Below are 22,556 nucleotides of genomic sequence, written 5' to 3' on the forward strand. Positions count from 1 at the left end.
TGGTGGTCAACAAGTGAAAAGGTAACGAAAACAAGGTACACACATACAATGGAATATGATTCAGCATTAGTGAGGAAGGACATCCTACCATTTTGTGACAACATGGATGCAGCTTGAGGGCACTAGGTTAAGTGAGATAGGCCAGTCACAGAGAGACAGGTACCTCCTTCTCCCACTTACCCAAGGAATTTAAGAGTCAAACTCACAGAAGCAGAGACAATGGTGGTTACCAGGGGTTAAAGAGAGGGGAGAATGGAGAGGTGACGGTTTAAGGCTACAAACTTTCAGTGAAGCTACATAAGTGGTTCGAGAAGTCTATAATACAGCTAGTGTCTACAGCTAGCAATGTTGCAATATATACTTAAAAATTTGCTAAGACAGTGGATCTTATCTTGTGTTCTTCCCACATACAAACAAAATAGTGAGGTGAAGAGTATGGGAGAAAATTTTGAGAAGGGATGGTGGTTATGACCTCGATGGTGGTGGCAGTATCATGCATACTTACCCCCAAAGAAACTGAATTGTTGGAACGGAACGGAAAGAAAAGGAGGGGAAGGGAAGAGAAGGGAAGGCCTGGCTTGGTTGGTGGATCCTGAACTACTGATGTTGGGGTGGTCATTTCGAGCCTCATGTTGAGTAGAAATTAGTTCAAATAAATGAATTTAAAAAGAGAGAGAGAAGATAAAACTTCAGAGTTTTAGAAAATTTAAAATACTAGACTGTGGATCACACTAGCTTCAGAGTCATTCCTTCAGGGACTTTCTTTTCTTGAATGAGAAGCCAGTATGTTTCGGCAACCTCAGACTGGATCCCCAAATTCCTCTTTGGATCAGCACCTACTTGTATGGGTGAACGACCATGTGAATTGTCAGAGCATCTGCACAGGGAGGGAGGGGCACAGTCACGTGGGATTAAACAGACTGAAAGTCCCGGTTGGGAGCATGGGTCATGTGTTGGCTCACTTCTCCCTGGACGACCTTCACCGGGTTAGAAGCCCTTGAAAGGATCTCTGCGATCTCGAGGAGCAGGGTGTGCGGGCATCCCTCCTCTCCGCCCGGGGCGCCCAGTGCGTGGACCCAGGAGGCCCGGGGCATCTCCGCACCACGCAGAATCCGGGCGCTCCACGCCCTCCTCCAGACCGACGTCCGCTCGTCGCCCCGCCCGCCGCCCGGAACGAGGCCGAGGCCGAGGCGGAGGCCGACGCCCGAGACCCTGCTGAGCCGTCTCCTGTCGCGGCCATGAACCAGCGCCAGGCAGCCGCCCGCCTGCGCGTCGTGCTGGGACACCTCGGCCAGACCTCCGCCAGGACCGCGTATCCTTTGGGCTGCGGAGCTCGGGCTGCAGGAGGGGTGGCCTCCAGGGTCCCCTTGGGTCGGCGCCCGCGTCCCCGTGAATGGTCCCGTCCTGTTTCCGGGTCGTCCCGGGCGGGGGCAAGCGCGGCAGGCAGGCAGGGGGGCATCCGGCCGCCGGGAGGGCGCCGGGCAGTGCGGGCCCCGGGGCTGATGCGCGCCCCCAGCCCCCGGCGTTCCCGGCCGTCCCGGGGCCCGGGGCCCCGCCGGCGGGGCGAGAGCAGGCGGGCGTGCGCGCAGCCTCCCCGGGCCTCTGGCCGCGGCCCGCCCGGAGCCCGGGGAAAGGACGAAGCACGGTGCCCGGCACCAGACGCGCGGAGCCTGCCCGTGGCGGGCGGGGCGGGCGGGCGGGTCGGGGCGGCAAGCGGGACCCCCGGGCCGGGCCCGGCCCCTCCGCGGGGGGAGCCCCGCTACTGGCCGGCGGGCCCCGGCGCTCCCCTCCTGCCCGGTACACCTGCTGTTGCGCCCGCCGCCGCCCGCCGCCCGCCGCGCCCAGGGGCCCGCGCTCTCCGCGGCCTCGGCCTTCACGAGGGCAGCTCGCAGGCGCCGTGGGCGCCACTGCTGTGGCATCCAGGACACGTCGCTGCAGGACAGGGACACCAAGTTGCCGGGATAGAAACCGGGTCCTCCTGATCCCTCTGGGGGCCACTTCGGGGAGCCTGGGAAACGCTGCGCGCGATTTTCCCTTAAGCCGCGGGACTAGTCTCTGTCCTGCTGTGGGCAGGGTCCTGAAACCTTTCCTACAAATGAGACTGGCTGTTGTAGGATTGCTCTGAGTTCCAAGCCGCGATGCAGCGGTAAACGAAAGTCCAGCCGCCCTCCCACAAGGCTGATGAGGTGATCTCATCCGACGGGCCAGAAAGCAGAAACCCAGGCCAGGGGAGAGGCACACTCTTGACCGAAGCCATTTAACTAAAGCAGTGTGTTCCCGGGACGGGCACCGTCAACAGCAGCTGGAAACTTGCTAGAAAGGCAGATTCCAGGCTCATCTCTGACCCTGGACTCCAAACACCTGGGAGTGGGGCCCAGCCATCTGTTTTCACTTGTTTCGGATACATGCCCAACAGTGAGAAGCACCAACATACTGGGACTAGGGATAACTGGGTCCAGTCTGGTACTGCTGTTAACATTTGATATCATGGGCCCCTGGGTGGCTCAGTCCACGAGGCATCTGATTCCTGTTTCTAGCTCAGCTCTGGAGTGGAGCCTGTTGATTTAATGGACTCTTTATTTAATTTTTTAAACGAGCCTTACTCCTTCTCCTATTTTGGTCTGGACTGCCACTAACTTCAATACTTCTTTTGAAGAGTACATTGCTCCTCACTGTTAGACATGAACCTTACAATGTTTATTTGTTCAGTAGTTTAGTGGAAGGAATAGTCACATAGAATAAACTAGGGAAATCTATGAAGGAAACAGTGATGGCTCAAGTGTGGGCTCAGCCATTCTCTGCTGGGTGACCTTGGACCAGTTACTGAGCCCAGGGGTCCAGGCCACCTTCTCTGGGCAGCTGGAATGCTGATAAAGGTCTTGGGGCTTCCAGCCCCTCCTCAGGACTTTGTGAATTGAAATGATGGAAGCAAGGGCGCATACCTGTCATCAGCTCTGTGTGACTTCCCGGATGAGGGCTAATCCAGGGCCAACTGTGGGTTCCAGAAAATGCTGACTCTGAAATTTAATTTTATTTGCCTTAATTCATATTGTAGGTAGCTTACCCCACTTCGGGAGCTGTGTCTCCAAACAGCTTCCATCCTCCACAATTCCAGTAAGTAGATCTAATGGTCATTAAAAACCATATGATATACATATATACAGCTTTTTCTAGTGGTAATTAAGATATAAAATACAGGGGATGCCTGGGTAGCTCAGCAGTTGAGCATCTGCCTTCAACTCAGGGCGTGATCCCTGTCCAGGGATCAGGTCCCACATCAGGCTCCCTGTGAGGAGCCTGCTTCTCCCTCTATCTCTCTGCCTCTCTCTCTGTGTCTCAAATAAACAAAAAAACAAACAATAAATAAATATTTTTAAAAAAGATATAAAATACAACATATCATGTTGTCCGGTGAATTTATTACACAGGGGGTGGGGCGCTTGGGTGGCTCAGTGTGTTAAGCATCTGACTCTTGATTTCTGCTCAGGTCATGGTCTCAGGATAATGGAATGGAGCCCCATGGAGGGCTCTGTACACAGCAGGGAGTCTGCTTGCCCCTTTCCGTCTCTGCTCACCCTGCCCTGCCTGTCCTCCCTCCCTCCATCCCTAAAGAGAATAAATAAAATTAAAAATATAATTCATGGGGCAGCTTGGGTGGCTCTGTGGTTTAGAGCCTTCCTTCAGCCCAGGGCCTGATCCTGGAGACCTGGGATCGAGTCCTGCGTCGGGCTCCCTGCATGGAGCCTGCTTCTCCCTCTGCCTGTCTGTCTGTCTGTCTCTCTCTCTCTCTCTCGTAAATAAATAAATAAATAAATAAATAAATAAATAAATAAATAAATAAATAAATAAAATATTTTAAAAAAATAATTCATTATAAAAATCCTCTGTTGCCTGGACTTGTTCTAATTAAACCTAGGGAAAATGTTGAAGACCTTGACTTAATTTTTATATGTATTTTAACATTTAGAAAGGCAAAAAATTTTAGAAGTGTATAATCTGATTAATTCTTTTTAAAGATTATTTATTTTTTTATTCATCAGAGAGACAGAGAGACAGAGAGGCAGAGACACAGGCAGAGGGAGAAGCAGGCTCCATGCAGGGAGCCTGATCCGGACTGAATCCCGGAACTCCAGGATCATGCCCTGGGTGGAAGCAGGTGCTAAGCACTGAGCCACCCAGGGATCCCCTACCCCGGTTATTTCACATTCAGGCATGTTACACCTCATTGAAGTTAGCCCTTAGTGTGTGGTCATACTGCTCTATTAGGTAGTATCTTTGGTTTATCTTAAATTATCTTTGTAGGAGAAGACATGATATCCATGGAATATTATCATAGAGCCACAATTCTGATGTAAATTAATGGATGGGATGCTCTGAGTTGTGCATAAACTGACTTGGATTTTTCAACTTTGATTTCTTCTGAGAATGTATGATTTTTTTTGAGAATGTATGATTTAATATAAAACATAAAATCTGTTATATTTAAAATAAAATTAAAATATAAAATCTACTGGATTTGATTCCCACCTAAAAACCATACTTATTCCTTACAAAACAAATTACAAAATCAGAGAAATAAAAGGAATTTTAAAAAATCATTCATAATTCCATTACATAAGGCAATCACTTAAAAACATGTTTTTAAAAAAATTTCTCTTCATTAATTTCAAGTAGTGTCTTGGTTTTGTGCAAATCTAAGTATATTTTACTATTATAAGCACTGTCCATGCTATTAAGTCCTTCATTTTTTTTAAAGATTTATTTATTTTTTTATTTTTTATTTTTTTAATTTTTTTTATTATTTTTTTTAATTATTTATTTACGATAGTCACAGAGAGAGAGAGAGAGAGAGGCAGAGACACAGGCAGAGGGAGAAGCAGGCTCCATGCACCGGGAGCCCGACGTGGGATTCGATCCCAGGTCTCCAGGATCGCGCCCTGAGCCAAAGACAGGCGCCAAACCGCTGCGCCACCCAGGGATCCCTTAAAGATTTATTTAATTAAGAGAGAGAAAGCATAAGGGGTAGTGAGTGAGAGAGGGACAGAGGGAGAGAATCTCAAGCAGATTCCCCACTGAGGCCATAGTAAGCCATGGGCTCAATCTCAGGACCCATGAGATCATGACCTGATGTGAAATTACCAGTTTGCACCTAACCGACTAAGCCACCCCAGGGCACATGCTCTTCACTTTTAAAGCCCGAGTCCTATCTATCCCATTGAGTGGACATAAGTAATTAATTATTCTTCTATTTTTTGGTGACAGTAGTTAATGTTTTGGATTTAGACCTTTTCTTTTTTTTTTAATATTTTTTTTTTTTTTTAAATTTTTATTTATTTATGATAGTCACAGAGGGAGAGAGAGGCAGAGACACAGGCAGAGGGAGAAGCAGGCTCCATGCACCGGGAGCCCGACGTGGGATTCGATCCCGGGTCTCCAGGATCGCGCCCTGGGCCAAAGGCAGGCGCCAAACCGCTGCGCCACCCAGGGATCCCATAGACCTTTTCTAAATACATGTTGAGTTTAGGGGTTCCTGGCTTGCTCAGTCAGAAGAGCACATGACTCTTGATCTTGGGGTTATGAGTTCGAACTCCATATGGGATATGGATATAGGGATTACTTTTAAAAAAAATGAACAAACTTAAAAGAAACCATTAGACATTAAATAAAAAGGTTCAGATATTTTCTTAGAGTAAATAAAAAATAGAAATGCCGGATGGAAGAGTAGTAGAAACATTTCTCAGGTTCTTGATACATAGTGTTGGGTTGTGATTTTTCAGTTGGACTTATTTGAAAGTTTTCTTTCCTTTAGGTATACTCAGGATAATGATGTCCTAAGCCTAGAACAGAGAAAATTTTATGAAGAAAATGGGTTTCTTGTCATTAAAAGTTTGGTGTCTGACCCGGACATTCAACGCTTTAGGTACAGTAACCTTTCATTATTTTAAGAAATATGTTGTATGTTTGCAATGGGAACATGGGTAGTAAGAGTAGTGTGTGCATGTTCAGATATTTTTCAGGGACTGGTTACTTGGGAACTGGTTGGGAACATGAGCTCTGGAGCAAGAAGGGCTGGCTTTAATCTTAGCCCTTCTACTTAATCTTGTGTGCCCTGGGGCAATTTACATTCCATGCCTCTCCTTTCTCATCTGTAAAATGGGGATAATAGTACTGAGCCCTAGTGTTGTTGTGAGGACTGAATAAGGTAAAAGACACACAGAGTGCTTCCAACCGGGCCTGGCCCATGGAATGGAGGAGAGAAGTATTTGCCATTGTTACTCAGATGCAACCAAATCACAAATTTTCCCCCACTGTTTTCTTAGGCTAAGGAAGATGTGAGTTCTCACAGCGAATTCTGGCCTCACAGTGAGGAGGCAGGGGCTTGTGAGCTGGCCATTTCCTCACCCTATGCTCAGAGCTGCTCAGTCTGGCCTGGAGGTCAACTTGGTGCAGAGACACCATCTCCTCAATCTTTGTGGATCTTTCCACAGAACTGGCCAGGCAGGTGCCTGGAGCCTGCAGTAATGACATCATCTGCCAATTTCATTTCCTAGGGACCAGTTTGAAAGGATCTGCAGAGGGGAGGTGAAACCAAAACAAATGATAATAATGAGAGATGTGTCCATTGCAAAATCAGAATATATTCCAAGTGAAAGGATGATTTCAAAGATCCAAGACTTCCAAGAAGACAAGGAACTCTTCAGATACTGCACTCTCCCTGAGGTTGGAGAACCTTCCTGTGTTTTCTTTGTTTTTAGGTTAACAGCCCACCGACATGCCTGCCCCAGGAATTGCTGCTTTTCCTTTCTCTGAGCCCCTCTCTGGTGGTTGTAGAGCAGTGGTTCTCAGTTGGAGGAGCACATCTGGTGGCGCCTGGAGCCCTGTAGGGTTGTCACAAGGTTTGGTCTGTAGAGCCTGGGCATGCCGCTAATGGAGCCCAGGGAGCCTATAATGCACAGAACAGCCCCTCCCCCCAATTAATGAATTATCCGGCCCCACATGTCAATACTGGCCAGGTGGAGATACCCTGCTCTGGCGCTTGGTAATTAACCTGGTGGAGAAGGGCGGGAATTCTGCAGTGGAGAGGGGGAGCCTCTCTCACACTGAATATGGGCATATCAACAGGAGTCACATTGCAGATCCCACTCACTATACATCCATTTATTGTTGCTTTTGTTTCTGTGAATCTGGTAGTAGAGGTTTAAGTAGGTCTTTAGAGTTAAACTTGTCTAAAAAATTCTCATTCTTTAAGCATAAATCATGTTTATAAAGTTATCCACATAATATAGAACATGTAAAGTGAAGTCTCCCAACGTTCAGCCCCACTCACTGCCAAGCTTTTAGGTGTATTCAACTAGAATTCTTTCATGGCCATGAAAATGCATACGTAACCCCCCACGTTTTGTGTATCACGGGAACAAACTGGTTGTCACCGAGTCTTGTCCACTTATAATAGATCTCAGACATCTTTCCATATCACTTACATATTATCACTTATGTATCTATATCATACTTGCAAATTTCTGCATAAATATATGACAGTTTATGGATAATTTATTTAGAATGGTTTTAGATTGTTTATTGTTTTTTAAAGATTTTATTTTTTCATGAGACACAGAGACAGGCAGAGACATAGGCAGATTGAGAATAAGCTACCTGTGGGAAGCCTGATGTAAGACTTGATTCCAGGACCCCAGGACCATGACCTGAGTCAAAGACAGACACTCAACACTGAGCCACTCATGTGTCCCTTGACACATGGCACACTTTTTTTTAAGGGGCACTTTGCATATAGAACATTTTGGAAATTATAACCCCAAATGCTAGTAGATAATTTGACTTAATGGGAACCTGGCTGCTTTAGTTGGTAGAGCATGGGGGATCTTTTAGTTTTTAAGAGGTATGCACTTTTTTTTTAAGATTTATGCATTTATTTTTGGCATGAGAAGGGGACAAGGCACAGGTTGAGGTAGAGGGGAGAATCCTCAGGCAGACTCCCTGCTGAGTGCAGAGGACGACACAGTGCTGGATCCTTAGACCAAGATCATAACCTGAGCCCCAACCCAGAGGTGGACATTTAACCAAGTGAGATACTCAGGATATTCATGAGATATTCATGAGAGACGCAGAGAGAGAGGCAGAGACAGAGGCAGAGGCAGGCTCTTCACATGGAGCCTGCGCAGGACTTGATCTCTGGACTGGGATCATGCCCTGAGCCAAAGGCAGATGCTCAATCGCTGAGCCACCCCGGTGTCCCAGTTGCATGTGGAGATTATTTAAAATTTAGAAAAAAAAATACTTAAATAAATAATTAAAAAAAGGAAGAAAATTGTCCTCATGAGAAAAGACTGTACAGGCAGGCCACCTATCATGTCCAGCCCCTTGGGTTGGGGACAAAGGGGGACATGGCCCCTGAATCATCTATTCTTCCCAACCTCAAGTCTTGCAATAGAAATGGAACTTGTGAGCATCGATCAAGGAGGAAAAGCTTGAAGTTAGAGGTAACTTGTGTTAGATGAATCACGATGAGGCCTCCAGGGTTCCCACCTTTTGTGTAACACGGGAACAAACTGGTTGTCACTGTGTTTTGTCCACTTATAATAGACCTCAGACATCTTCCCATATGACTTACATATTATCACGTGTATCTATATCTATATCATACTTGCAAACTTCTGCATAGCATCCCATTGTGTCAATGTACCACAGTTTATGAACCATTTATTTCAAATGCTTTTAGTTTTATTTTTATTATTTTTTAAAGATTTTATTTATTTATTCATGAGAGACACAGAGAGAGAGGCAGAGACATAGGCAGAGGGAGAAGCAGACTCCTCACACAGAGCCCGATGCCGGACTTGTTACCTGGACTGTGATCACACCCTGAGCCAAAGGCAGAGGCTCAACCCTGAGCCACCCAAGAGTCCCGGTTGTGTGTGGATATTACTTAAAATTTAAAAAGATCTTTAAACAAATGTTAAAAAAAAAGAAAGAATATTTTCCTCATGAGAGAAGACTGTACAGGCAGGCCACCTATCATGTCCAGCCCCTTGGGTTGGGGACAAAGGGGGACAAGGTCCCTGAATCATCTATTCTTCCCAACCTCAAGTCTTGCAATGGAAATGGAACTTGTGAGCATCAATCAAGGAGGAAAAGCTTGAAGTTAGAGGCAACTTGTGTTGCCTGAGGCCCTGGGTACCCGGAGGCCTCCAGGGTTCCCACTGTTCTCAAGTGTGCACCATGCACCTACTGGTTCATGCAATGACTTTTAGGAGGTGGGTACGATATAGTAGTTGGGTATTTATTTCAATATGTATTGGAAAAAGTAGCTGGTGCATCAAACCTATGACTTCAGGAATATTATTAATCAGGATAAGACATGAGTTAATTTAGGAAAATTATTGACTAATATTGGGCAGTTAGCAACATATGCTAGAAATGGTAAAATGTCTCTTGAGTCACTGAAGTTTAGAAAATACTGGTAGGAGATGCTGGGCAGGCATGGCCCGATGGAGCATGTGAGTCTTGATCTCAGAGTCGTGGGCTCAAGCGATAGAGATTACTTAAAACCAGGAAACAGGAAAGGAAAGTATATGAAGAAATATATTTGAGGAATATATTCTTCAAAGAAAATATCACAAGAAAATATAAAAGATGACACCCTTTATAAAAAAAAAACAAATATGAGCCCCGACTCCTAGGATTTGGGACCATTTCGAGTGTTTCATGCTCAAATTGCCAATATGGCTTATACGGGAGATCAAGTAGTGAGAAAGCAGTAGAAGAGGCTTCATTTTTTGAAGTCAGACAGAACTGGAGATGGAATACCGTCCTTTTCGTTGAAATTGCTCTGCCACCTTGGGCACTTTATTATCTGCAGGATAATGATCATTTAAAGGATCTTTAATTCCTGGGGGCATTACTTTTCAGGGATTGTTGTGAGACTTAAGTGGCTGACACATAAAGCGCCTGGCAGGTGGTAGGCATGCAAAGCTGAGTGCTTTCCTCCCTAGTGGGTTAGATGTAGGAGGGAGCACACCCGCTGCCAGACCTTTGGCCAAATTCAGCCTCCCCACCCCGCCTCTGCTTCCTCATACTCTGTAACTGCACCTTGCTGTCAAGCACCAGTGCCCATGTCATTATTTAACATCCTTCCAACAGAATATAGATGCCATGGGAGGAGGGACCTGTTCATCTCACTCCCTGCTGCGTGTCCTTTTCTATCACTGTCTGGTTTGTAGCCCTCAGTGAAGAGCTGTGGAAAGGGAGGTGGCCTGACTGTGAAGTGTCCCCCTGTTGCTGTTCTCTTGTCCCCTGGGCTCTGCATGGCAGCTGCACGTTATTGGGGCCTCTCATGGTCCTTTCATTTATTATTCTCTTTAATGATTCTACTTATTTGAGAGAGAAAGTGAGTGAGATCAAGAGAGATCATGAGTGGCAGGGAGGGGCAGAGGGAGAGGGAGAAGCTGACACCTCTCTGAGCAGGGAGCTGGACATGGGGATCATGACCTGAACTGAAGGCAGATGCTTAACTGACTGAGCTGCAATGGTGTCCCCCTACCACCTTTTTAAAAAGTGACTTCTACACTCTAGGAGTAGCTTGCAGTCACGACCCCGAGATCAACAGGTTCATGTTCTAGTGATTGAGCCAGCCAGGTGCCCCTCGTGGTCCCTTCTTATGAAGAGTCTCCGTGAGGGGAAGAGGAAGGTGCCTTCTCCCTGGGCATCTATGGACAGTGTCAGGTGAAAGGAGGGTATTCCTGCCCTTCCCAGTCGAAAGCTGAGAGAAACTCTTCGCATTCTCATAGAAAATGGGGTTTGGTTTCCAACTGGCTTAAAAAGCCTGTTTAAGGGCAGCCCCGGTGGCCCAGCAGTTTAGCGCTGCCTTTGGCCCAGGGTGTGATCCTGGAGACCTGGGATCGAGTCCCAAGTCGGGCTCTTGGCATGGAACCTGCTTCTCCCTCGACCTGTGTCTCTGCCTCGCTTTCTCTATATCTCTCATGAATAAATAAATAAAATCTTTAAAAAAAAAAAAAACCTGTTTAATTCAGAGTGTTACAGATTTCCAGTGCTGAGTTTTTCATTCTTTGTTTGCAACGTTGGGAAATACCAACTTTTTTTTTTTTCCTTTAAATAATTGTTTGATAGAGAGGGAGAGGCAGAAGGAGAAAACCTGAAGTAGACCCATTACTGTGCAAGGACCCCAAGGCAGACCTGTATCCTATGACCCTGAGAACATGACCTGAGCTGAAATCAGGAGTTGGATGCTTAAGCAACAGACTCACCCAGGCACTTCTACCAAGTGTTTTGTATAACTATGTGCATTTTGACTCTTGTACAAATAAGTGTACATTGTACTACGTGGTTGTTTATTTGATTTCTCATGCAACTCTTTACTCTTAGATTCTGAAATATGTGGAGTGCTTCACTGGACCCAATATTATGGCCATGCATGCAATGCTTATAAACAAACCTCCAGATTCTGGTAAAGTGGTTTTATTTGTTAAGTAGAAGCCAAAAAAAAAAAAAAAAATAGAGAAAGGTAAAGTAAGAAAAAGTTTCAAGGATTCAAAGGATCGCTTTGTGTATAACTGCTGAATATTAAAAAACAAATGTGGGGACGCCTGGGTGGCCCAGTGGTTGAGGGTCTGCCTTTGGCTCAGGTGGTGATCCTTGGGTCCTGGGATCTAGTCGTACATCAGGCTCCTCGCAGGGAGCCTGCTTCTCTCTCTGCCTGTGTCTGTGACTCTCATGAATAAATAATAAGATCTTTAAAAACATAAAATAAGGGCAGCCCAGGTGGTTCAGCGGTTGGCGCCACCTTCACCCCAGGGTGTGATCCTGGAGACCAGTGATCCAGTCCCATGTCAGGCTCCCTGCATAGAGCCTGCTTCTCCCTCTGCCTGTGTCTCTGCCTCTCTCTCACTCTCTGTGTCTCTCATGAATAAATAAATAAAATCTTTAAAAAAAATGTGTATATACTTTTAAGTCTTAAAACAGTATGTAAAAAAAACCAGTATGTATCATAAGAATCGTGGAGTAGGGATTTCAGATGTCAACTATATGGTTATTTTTTCTTACTTTTAAAGATTTTATTAATTTTTTTGAGAGAGAGGGAGAGACACCATAGAGGAAGAGAGAGAAGCAGATTCCCTGCTAAGCAGAACCCTTTGCAGCTTGATCCCAGGGCCCTGAGATCCTGAGCTGAGAAAAGGCAAATGCTTAACCCACTGAGCCACCCAAGAGCCCTTAGAGGCCTTTTATTAACTTAGTTAGCTGATATTTTTTGCATCAGCCACTTAAAAGGCTAACAGGGAACCTCAAATTTGGTTGCTCTCTTCAATTACTCAAACTTTTTTTTTACTTTTTGAATTCTAGCTTCTATGCCCAAACCACAATTACAAAGGAATAAAACACAATAGAATTCATGACATGTGTATGAATTGCTAGTGAATGTTGTGTGTCAGTAAGTCCTCGGCTCCCAGAAACCCAGAAAAAAAATAGAGGATCTGGAGTTGTCCTGTGGATTTGATATTCAAATTTGATGCTTATCTCTCTGGACTGATTCTCAATAATGTTGTTTCACTTCTTTGGGTTTTGTGGGAATAGTCATTGCTGTGGTTTTGCAGGCAAAAGAGATGAAATCTGAGATGCAAGTGTGTATTAACAGCAGGTTCTGTTTCAGGCAAGAAGACATCCCGCCATCCCTTGCACCAGGATCTGCACTACTTCCCCTTCAGGCCCAGCAATAAAATTGTCTGTGCTTGGACAGCCATGGAGCACATCGACAGGAACAATGGCTGTCTGTGTGTGTTCCCAGGCACACACAAAGGCTATCTGAAGCCACACAATTATCCCCAATGGGAGGTATGTCTGCGTAGAGGAGGCATCATTTTTTTGTTGTTGTTTTTTGTTTTTTGTTTTTTTTTAGGTTAGCTTTTTTTTGTATTTTTTTATAGGGTTCGATTTTTCAACCTATAGTATAATACCCAGTGCTCATCCTGTCAAGTGCCCCCCTCGATGCCTGTCACCCAGTCACCCCATCGCCCTGCCTGCCTCCCCTTCCACTACCCATTGTTCCTTTCCCAGAGTTAGGGGTCTCATGTTCTAGCTCAGAGGAAGAATCTGTTTTTTGTTTGTTTTTGTCGTTGTTTTCTTTTAAGATTTTATTTATTTATTTGAGAGAGAGAGAAAGAGCACAAGCAATGGGAGAGGAGGGGAGGAGAGAGACAAAGGGGAAGGGAGAGGGACAAGCAGACTCTGCTGAGCACGAGTCAGATATGTGGCTTGAACTTCGCACCCTGAGATCATGACCTGGGTTGGCATCAAGACTTGGACGCCCAACTGACTGAGCCACCCAGGCACCCCTAGAGGAGAAATCTTAACCAGAATATTGTTTGTTTTGATTTCACATCACTCTCCCTAAAGAGCTTTAACAATCAGATGGCATTTCCTTCCTTACAAAACATCATTATAGGATTTACAATTAGGGTCAGGGAAGATTCAAGGATGTCAGGTAAAATAACCATTTTTCCATCAAGAAGTGTTGGAAAGCTGACCAGTGTGGGGCACTTTGGTAGGTACTATATAGGATATGAAATTATCAAGCCCAATTGCACAGGTAAGATGTCAACACTTGCAACACCACATGCATGTGTAAAGTGCCAACTACTTCTTACCCACTGATTGATGGCTCTTGGCATAAAGAAGAGAGAGGAATCATCTCTTTACTGCTAGAGAGACCAATGAAGACTCTGGGGAAGCATGAGTAGTATTCCATTGCATGACTGTTACATGGTGTATGGAATTGAGCTAGTTGAGGATGGAAGAGTATAGAAGGCTTTTGAGCCCATGAATGGTGAGATCAAATTGATCCTTCAATAATGATAATCTAGAGGCTTAGAGCAGGATATACTGGAGGTAGGGCTCCAGAGGCAGAGAAACCAGAGAGGAGATGATAAGTGTTTTAGGTATCAGACAATATGGTCTTGAAATCCCATAATGATGGTCAGAAAGAGAAGAGCACGGGTTGTTAACGCAGGAAGAATGAATGTGGTCTGTAGGAAGTAAAGAATATGGCTTTCAGGACTTCTGTCTCAATTAGATTCTTGCACTGAGGATTAGTGCCAAGGAAAATACTGGGGTCTGGATTCTGATATAACTGAAACTGTGAGATTCACAAATTCAGTTGAGTTTTGGGGAAAGTTTGGTGCAGGCAACAGAAGTGGGCTGTGGCTGACTTAAGCCAAACGAAGTGTTTTGGAGGGTGGCAGGCACCTGCTGAGTCCATGGAAAGGCTGGCTAGCTCTGATGAGCAGGAGAGTGGGGGTTATGTTCAGTGGGAACACTCGGGGTGGGGCACCTGGTGGGGTCAACTGAACTGTGATCATGACCAGTGCCTTCCATCTTCTGCTCAGATTCAAAGTGACCACAGTGGGCGGTTAGATTGACTTAGCTTAGGTCACGTATCAACCCTGGCCAGGAGAGAAGTGCACTGGATGAAAACCACAACTGAGTCCAGCAGGAAAGCAGTCCTTTCCCCAGAAGAATGTGGCACAGTCTCAGGAAGGGAAATGTGATGCCGTCCTTCCACCATAACTATTACTTAATGAAATAACTGACTTGGGAAATAGTTATAAAAAACAGAATGTTTTAATTTACTGTTTTTCTTTCCTTACTCTGCATGTGACATCAGTGCTTTCTGAGCTGAGAAAAATTGAGATTTTCTCTCTGCTGGTTTGGGAGAACAATTAGCTTCTTAGAGGTACTCCTGAGTTATAGAAGAATGGTTCAGGCAAAGTTCTAGGTGAGGAGAATATCATCCTGGGAAAGAATGATTATACATTCAGGCTTGAAAGGTGATCTCCCATGTTAACTGCAACATGCAACGTTGATCTAGATCCTCAATATAATACAGTTATGAAGGGTGAGAAGAAATTTCAGCATCTTCCTTTGCCTCCCTAAATCCATGATTTTAATATCACAATGTGACTTTCACAGCCACACATCTGAGAAGCTTTTGTATATTTGCAGTACCTGTTAAGAATCTATTTATCTTTCTCTTGGAAGAACTTAGGAAATCTACTTTTTAGTCATTGGGTTCCTCAAATACAGAGTTGGGTTCTCTTATGTGTTCTAGGGGGGCGTGAACTTAATGTTCTATGGGATCCAGGACTATGATGAAAACAGCCCCCGCGTGCACCTCGTGATGGAGAAAGGAGACACCGTTTTCTTTCATCCTTTGCTCATCCACGGATCTGGCTGGAACAGAACTCAAGGATACCGCAAGGTATGCATTACATCACCGTGCTTTCCAAAGACGAATAGGTTAGAAGCAAAAATGTCAAGATATGTGAAACTTTATGAGATTTGTGATGTTTAACTAAACTGCTCTTGCTCTGGTTTATTTACCAGGAAATATATTTGATACCACATTCTTTTTTGCTAAGTTATCAGTAGGAGGCCATGTGACCTCCGGTTCCCAATCCTACTGATCGTGAATTAGGAACATTCATAGAGTTGCTTGGTAGCCCACAGCCTGTGCTTTTGGAGACAGAAAGAATGGATGATGTACTAAAATCTTAAAATGGGAAATGGATATAGGAACCATTTATGACGGCAGTTTATAATAGCTTTGTTATTGAATTGGCTGCCCAGAAATAAGATTTAGCAGCGAGCCATGGTTTTTGCCCCTTAGCTATGAATATATTAAAAACCTATTGATTTCATTGCTTGCATTAAAATTTGACAAAATTTCCCATATTCCCAGATTTCTCTCTTCTCAAAAATTCAGCAGCTCTGACAGTACTGTGGACTGACATTATTCCACATTACATGGCTCTTATTACGATATATAGGGGGTTTTTGGGGTTGAGTGAAGCGTGCCAGTTTGTCACACCAACACCCATTGTCTCCCTAGGTGCAGGGTTAGCTACCATGTTTCATCTTCCATTCATTCATATTTCCACCAGGTCAACAGGGCCAGGATGAGGGTGAGGCAAGAAAGCCCTCTCCTCCAGGGAAAATTTAGCAGGGGTTGGGGGATGGTGCCAAACACCTCAACAATCAAGTTAAATGATAGTTTAAGGCAGTATTTAGAAAATCAAAATCAATGCAAAAAATACCTTGATGAACACAATGCCAAAATTTTAAATAAAGACTAGATCAGACTCCCCACCAACATGATCCTCAGAACTGTACAAGCAGGGGTACAGCCACAATGACATAAATAATATGAATGTTCATGAAATTCATGAATTTGGCCATTTATCATGTGTCCTTGGTGTCAAAATTCAACTTGATATAAAAAATGGAATTTTATGTATATGCATCTGTATCAAAACAGCAAGCTAAGACAAATAGTCTTAAAGTCTGTATGAGTTAGAGAATTATATTACTTCCTATATGATCAGGGTTATAAACTGAGTAGGATAACAACATACTGAAAGATCTCATGTCAAAACCTGAAAATATAGTATAAAGTGATTACTGTATGAAACTAAAAGGTAAATGATAAGAAACCAAGTAATGTGATTGATAATATCCTAACTTTGTAATTTTTCAATAGTTTTTGAACTACTTTATTTGGGAAAAGATGAACCCCTACAAAAAGACTTAAAAATGCATATATGGTAATGTACTTATCCCCTTGGATGTCACTTTTTCTTGGTGTGGTTTGGGGGCTTCCATGGGAAATGGGGGTCCCTGTGTGGCTCAGCGGTTGAGCGTCTGCCTTGGCTCAGGGGGGTGATCCCAGTCCGGGGATCCAGTCCTACATCGCGCTGCTTGCATGGAGTCTGCTTCTCCATTGCCTGTGTCTCTGCTCCCCTCTGTGTCTCTCGTGAACAAATTTAAAATATATATATATATAATAAAAATTAAAAAAAAAAAGGAAATGGAATTTGTGACTCCACTGTCTACAAATCTCATGTTGTAAGCAAAGCAGACAGCCCTTCTGAGAGGTGAGGTCATCTCAAGAGAAGAGAACTAACATGCGACTAGGAAAGTGAGTTTTAAGTTTATCTGCTGATAACCTTTTCAAGAATGGGAACAACCGGGCAGCCCCGGTGGCCCAGCGGTTTAGCGTGGCGAGCAGCCTGGGGTGTGGTCCTGAAGACCCAAGATCGAGTCCCATATTGGGCTTCCTGCAGGGAGCCTGCTTCTCCCTCTGCCTGTGTCTCTGCCTCTCTCTTCGCTCTCTCTGAATGAATAAATAAGTAAATCTTAAAAAAAAAAAAAAAAAAAAAAAAAAGAATGGGGAGAACCAAGTAACCTCCTTTCCCTTAAGAAGGAAACAAGATGTGTACCTTATGTGAATGATCTTGGACTTCAAATGTCCTTTTGATTTGAAAGGGGTGGGTGTGTATATTATTTTCCTTTGCAAGGTATTTTTAATGTTGATTTCCCTGATCTTTAGACATTAAAATAACAAAGCACCACAAACTCAGCTGAGTAACTAACTTCTGTGACTAAGAAGAGGATGAAGAACCCTGGAACCCATTCCTGTTTAGGACTGGGGGATATGCACTAGCTAGATAAATCACATGTTAAAAAGTTTAAAGTCCTCTTACTCTTGTCATTATGTTCTCAGCCCATTTTGAAAACAAGTATCCCAGGGAGCTTAAAACCTCTTGGAATTTCTCAGTCAGCCTTTAGCTGTACCTAGGGGGAGAAAAGACTCCAACCCCAAAGAGGCTAATCCAAGACACGATGGAACATTCTAGAAATCAAATGCTAGTGAAATAGCTGATGTTCTAAAAGAAGACTTTCTGTTTGGTTGTTGCTGTTAACAGATTTTTTTCTCCCCCAATATTAATCATTTCACCCTGCACAGGCAATTTCCTGCCATTTCGCCAGTGCTGACTGCCACTACATCGATGTGAAAGGCACCAGTCAAGAAATCGTTGAGAGGGAAGTTATGGAGTTAGTACACAGATTATACGGAATTCCGAAAGATACCAGCTTGCAGGTACGTTTGTATGAGATGAAAGATTTATAAGACTATTTTCTTCAATGCATGACAATACTCATATCTATTTTTTTAAAGATATTCTTTATTTATTTGAGAAAGAAAGAGAGAGGGAGAGAGAGCATGAGCAGTGGGGAGAGAAAGAGGGAGAGGAAGAAGTAGACTTCCTGCTGAGCAGGGAGCCTGATGTTGGGATCAATCCAGCAACCTGAGATCATGAACTAAGTGGAACATAGAGGCTTAACCAGCTGAGCCACCCGGCAACTCTGTTATCCCTGATTTAATTTGGAAGCATAATGTGCATTGTTTAGAGCACCGTGCAGAAGCCTTGCTGAGATCCACTGAGAATTTCAGCTAATACTTGCTTCCCCCACGTGGGGCACCTGAGCATCCCAGACTTCTTTATGTCTTTTGGCCGCCCTGTGCTGTGTAGGCTATCCTGTTCCAGGACAGGCAGGTAGGAAAGGAAACAGCAGATCTGGAGGAGAGCAAATGAGCAACAAAAGCCACCTTCTGAATGCACATAAGGAAAGTTAAAGGTTTGGGATATTACCCATAGGCCTCCCTTAATTTCTCTACAACAGAGTATTTACATATATGCAGATCCAATAACTGTCCCAGAAGCAATTCTCAAGCAGGTTTCTGTGTGGGTCAGTTAGCATCTGGGGTTCCACGGAGCTGATGGCAGAAACCACTGATGCTTATCAAGAGGGGACATGAGACATTATTTCATATGCTTTGCTACTTAATACACAACACTTGTAAAGTAGTTGCGTGTAGCTAGTGGGCATTCAGTGCTGCCGATGATCCCCAGACAAATTACAGTCAAGCCAAAGAAATAAACATATTTGCCTGGTAGACAAAGACATTTTAGCCTCCGAACCAAGAGGCTGATCCTATGTTCCAATTTGCAGAAATCACCAATATATGTTTTCCTAGGGGGTGACAGGACCTCCACGTAGACTGAATGTAATGATAACTCGGCCCCTCTAGTACTGTGAAGAGTACCGCACACCAGCACTACGCTACTGGGCCACTGGGAATCACCTTCTGAAAGTCATTCCCAGCTGAAGAATCTTACTTCCCCCTTGGCCCCTTCTCCCTTTAGAACCTATGAATCTACCCCATATCAGAAAAGACTCTCATTTCTCATTTGCCGTTGGTGGGAAGTCTTGTCCTTCTCTCTTTGCCCAGTTTTTTAAAACGCTTTTATGAAGGCATCCTATTTGTGAAGTGGGGCTTCCGGGCAACACACTGATTCTTGCAGCAGAAAACAAAAGCATATATTGTGTTGGCAGTTTGTCAGGGTTGTAAATGAATGAACTGCCGCCAGTATTTATTTCAATTATTTGAGAGAGAGAGAGAGAGAGAGAGAGGAGAGAGAGAGAGAACGTGAGCAGGAGGTGGGGGTATGGGCAGAAGGAGAGGGAGGGAATCTCCAGCAGATTCCCCACTGAGCCAGGACCCAACACAGAGTCCATCCCAGAACCCTGAGATGAGTTGGACTCTGACTGAGCAACCCAGGTGCCCCAAGAAAGTTTGTTGACTCAAAAGTCTCAGTTGTTTGATGAAGAACAAAGCAATAATACCAAATCACCCCAATACCAAATCATGACCTGATTTTCACTGAGGAGCAGATCACTCTAGATGAGGCAGCGAGTGGCTAAAGGAAAGCCAGACAAGGAGTACAGGTCTTCTTGACCAAACAGCATGCTAAGCCTGTTGAGGACACCTGTAGTCAACAGGAGCACCAATTGGCACAGGCTGACTGGCCTGACTGGCGTCTGGCTCTCTCAGTTTGTTCAACATGATTTCAGATGTTGACAAGTAAATTATTGGGAGTCTTAAAAAATGGTTTATTTACTGATAGGACCACTGTGAGAGTTTTTCCACTTAACTATTCGTAGATGCTAGAAATCTACTTTTTTCTTATGCTGAACACATTCCCAGTGTTCCGTGGACTCCTTGTGGTTGGCTTTATTTCCAGGATGTCTTTAGACTGGGAGGACAGCTTGGTGAAAGGAAGAAGGACCAACCTTTGAAGTGGCCGTCTGCTGGAGCTCTTTGAGAGGAAACCAAAAGGAATCAAGATGCCTATGGAACCTGTTTTATTAATGAGCTGTCCTAATCTTTCCTGTCACTTGTTATGAAGATCACAACGCACTTACAGGGAACTTTATGGGATCTGGTTAGCTCTGGGTGAGGGGCTGTTGCTTTAATGGATGAACAGGTGTAACAGTGGCATATTACTATTGTCAGGAATACTACTTTGCACCTAATAAAGGTCACTGATGTCTAATTTAAGTGTGTTCAGTTACTTTCATCCAGTTAGCTCTTTGCCCAAGCAAGAAGGAAAGCTTTGAAACTCAGGGTCTGCTGACTTTTTCGCATCCCTCTTCTGGAAATCCCACCACCCACTGATTTCATGGCATGAGAGACTTCTCAGATCTAGAACACTGTCCTCTACACACACGTTTAATGAAGGGGCATTGTGGAGTGAGGACAAGGGTGGATGTTCATGCTCTGACACATGTCCTTGTGTCCTTGAGTCCTTGCATGACTCTTCCAACCCAGCCAGCTTGCTTAAAGAAAAGCCAGAATTTTTCCAAATCTTTCTCTGTTGCTGAAGAAGGAAGACAAAGGTGACTTCCTCTGCTAGTTAGGCAGCTGGAACCCTCAGCATTTATGAATGAAACCTAAACTCTCTCAAGGTACAGGGAAATTGTTAGTTTCGATTTCTAATGGGCAGGAACTGGGGAAATTTGTTTTTTTTTTTTTTCATTTAAAGATTATTTATTTATGTTAGAGAGAGCACAAGGAGCAGCAGGTTGGAGGGGCAGAGGGAGTGGGAGAAGCAGACTGCCCGCTGGGCAGGGAACCCGATGGGGGCTCAACCCCAGGACCTGAGCCTAAGGCAGAGATGTTTAACCCACTGAGCCACCCAGGTGCCCCATGGGGACTTTCTTGTAATACAGAGCTGTGTTTCTACACCAGCTGAGGGTAGCAAAGACACATACTACTGATTATTAAGCATACCAGTTAGAATTTAGATCAGGAATAACAAGGAGTCCTTTTCTTTCAATCTGCTAAGCAGAAGTTGTTCTAAATGGACGTTCACCTTTTTTGTTGGTTTCTTTGAGGACGCTTTCTTTCCTTCTCTTTCTTCCTTGTGAGAGAGCTCAGAGGGAGAGGGAAGAAGCAGACTCTTTGCCTAATGAGGGCTCGATCCCCAGGAACCTAGATCATGAGATGAGCCAAAGGTAGATGCTTAACCTACTGAGCACCTAGGTGCAGGAGGACACACAGTTTAAGTTCACATCTGGCTGGAAACTGGAGAAGGTAAGACTATCCCTGACAGGGTTTAAGGAAATTGGATTATGGAAGAATTGTACATAAAATGTACATAAGGAATACGGTGTAATCAGCATGTATGGAGCACTGTTCTAGCAAAAACATTTTTTAACTCTTCAAATTTCAAATACATTTGAAAAAATAAACTTCAATAGGAAAGCAGACAGCACAGTTTATGTCCCTTAGGCATTTCTGGTTGCCAACTAGTCTCTCAGGAAACAATCCATTTCCCATTTGTTCTGTGTCCCTGGTGTCCATGAATTCATTTCCCAAACATCCAAGCATCCATTCCTATTCAGCGCAATAGGACTAGATGTCAAAGAAAGACAACAAGTGGAGGAGTTAGGACGGCTCCTTTTGTCTGTGTGGACCCACCTGGGAGAGGTGGGCAGGAGGATCAGCTGTAGAATGGAGAGCTGGGACGGGATTACCACCGGATCTTGGCAGAATGAGGAGCAGCCTGGTTTCCCAGTGGCTGTAAAGGGGAGGGATTTATCCTGGGCTAACCTTTTATTTCCCCAGAGGCTCACTTCCAAGGGCTATAGGAGGTACTCCAAGTGCAGACCAAAACAAATAGAAAGGGTCCCTTTCGTTGATGATTGGCACTGACAGCCTCAGAAAAACAGACCTTGGCTCCTGGTATCTGCTTGAGTTCCTCCTTTGTGAGCCACAGACTGAAGCAGTTTGAAAAGCTTCTGATTGAATCAACAAAGGGTGGTAACCTTTTCCCAAAGCCAATCCTAGTAATATGGCTGCATGGTTCAAACCAAATCCACCTGTTGCAAGACCTTTTCCTACTAACCCCGGGCAGGCCGGCAACTCAGCTCCCGTACCCATCCTGTATGTACAGCATAGCCCATCACTTGGCCCTTGACTTTTCCGGAAGGGATGATGTTCTTTTTTTTTCATGTTAAGACCCTGCCTTCCCAAATAGAGAGGGTAGGCTCTTTGATCAGCCCTGTCTATTCCTTTGCCCCTCCTGTCCCCCGTGACCACTTCCAGCACACTCACACTCGAGGCACGTACTATTTATGGCTTGTTCAATGTGAACACCAAACTTCTCATTTTTGTAGCTGTCCCTCCTACATAAGAGAGTGTCTTCTTGGAATGTAGACACTTTACCTGCACGGTACCCATTATGATTCCCAGACATGTTTTTTTCTGAATGTTTCAACCACTTCTCCTTTTTTTTGAAATATATTTTACTTATTTACTCATGAGACTTACACACACACACACA

The 22,556-nt window shown here is 44.5% G+C and overlaps 1 protein-coding gene across 1 annotated transcript; it reads left to right on the forward strand.

Annotated features, from left to right (window-relative positions):
* Positions 1 to 980: 980 nt before the first annotated feature.
* LOC119878928 (phytanoyl-CoA dioxygenase, peroxisomal-like) lies at positions 981 to 20,269 on the forward strand. The gene is made up of 9 exons (XM_038589462.1): positions 981 to 1,331; positions 3,056 to 3,114; positions 5,810 to 5,920; positions 6,552 to 6,720; positions 11,401 to 11,482; positions 12,683 to 12,864; positions 15,137 to 15,286; positions 17,831 to 17,965; positions 19,953 to 20,269. Exons 1-9 carry the CDS (start codon positions 1,239 to 1,241, stop codon positions 20,031 to 20,033), a joined length of 1,062 nt encoding a protein of 353 aa, XP_038445390.1. The 5' UTR covers positions 981 to 1,238; the 3' UTR covers positions 20,034 to 20,269.
* Positions 20,270 to 22,556: the final 2,287 nt, after the last annotated feature.

The sequence above is a fragment of the Canis lupus genome, unplaced genomic scaffold, assembly GCF_011100685.1.
Source record: "Canis lupus familiaris isolate Mischka breed German Shepherd unplaced genomic scaffold, alternate assembly UU_Cfam_GSD_1.0 chrUn_S2094H2293, whole genome shotgun sequence".
In the NCBI taxonomy this organism is placed as follows: domain Eukaryota; kingdom Metazoa; phylum Chordata; class Mammalia; order Carnivora; family Canidae; genus Canis; species Canis lupus.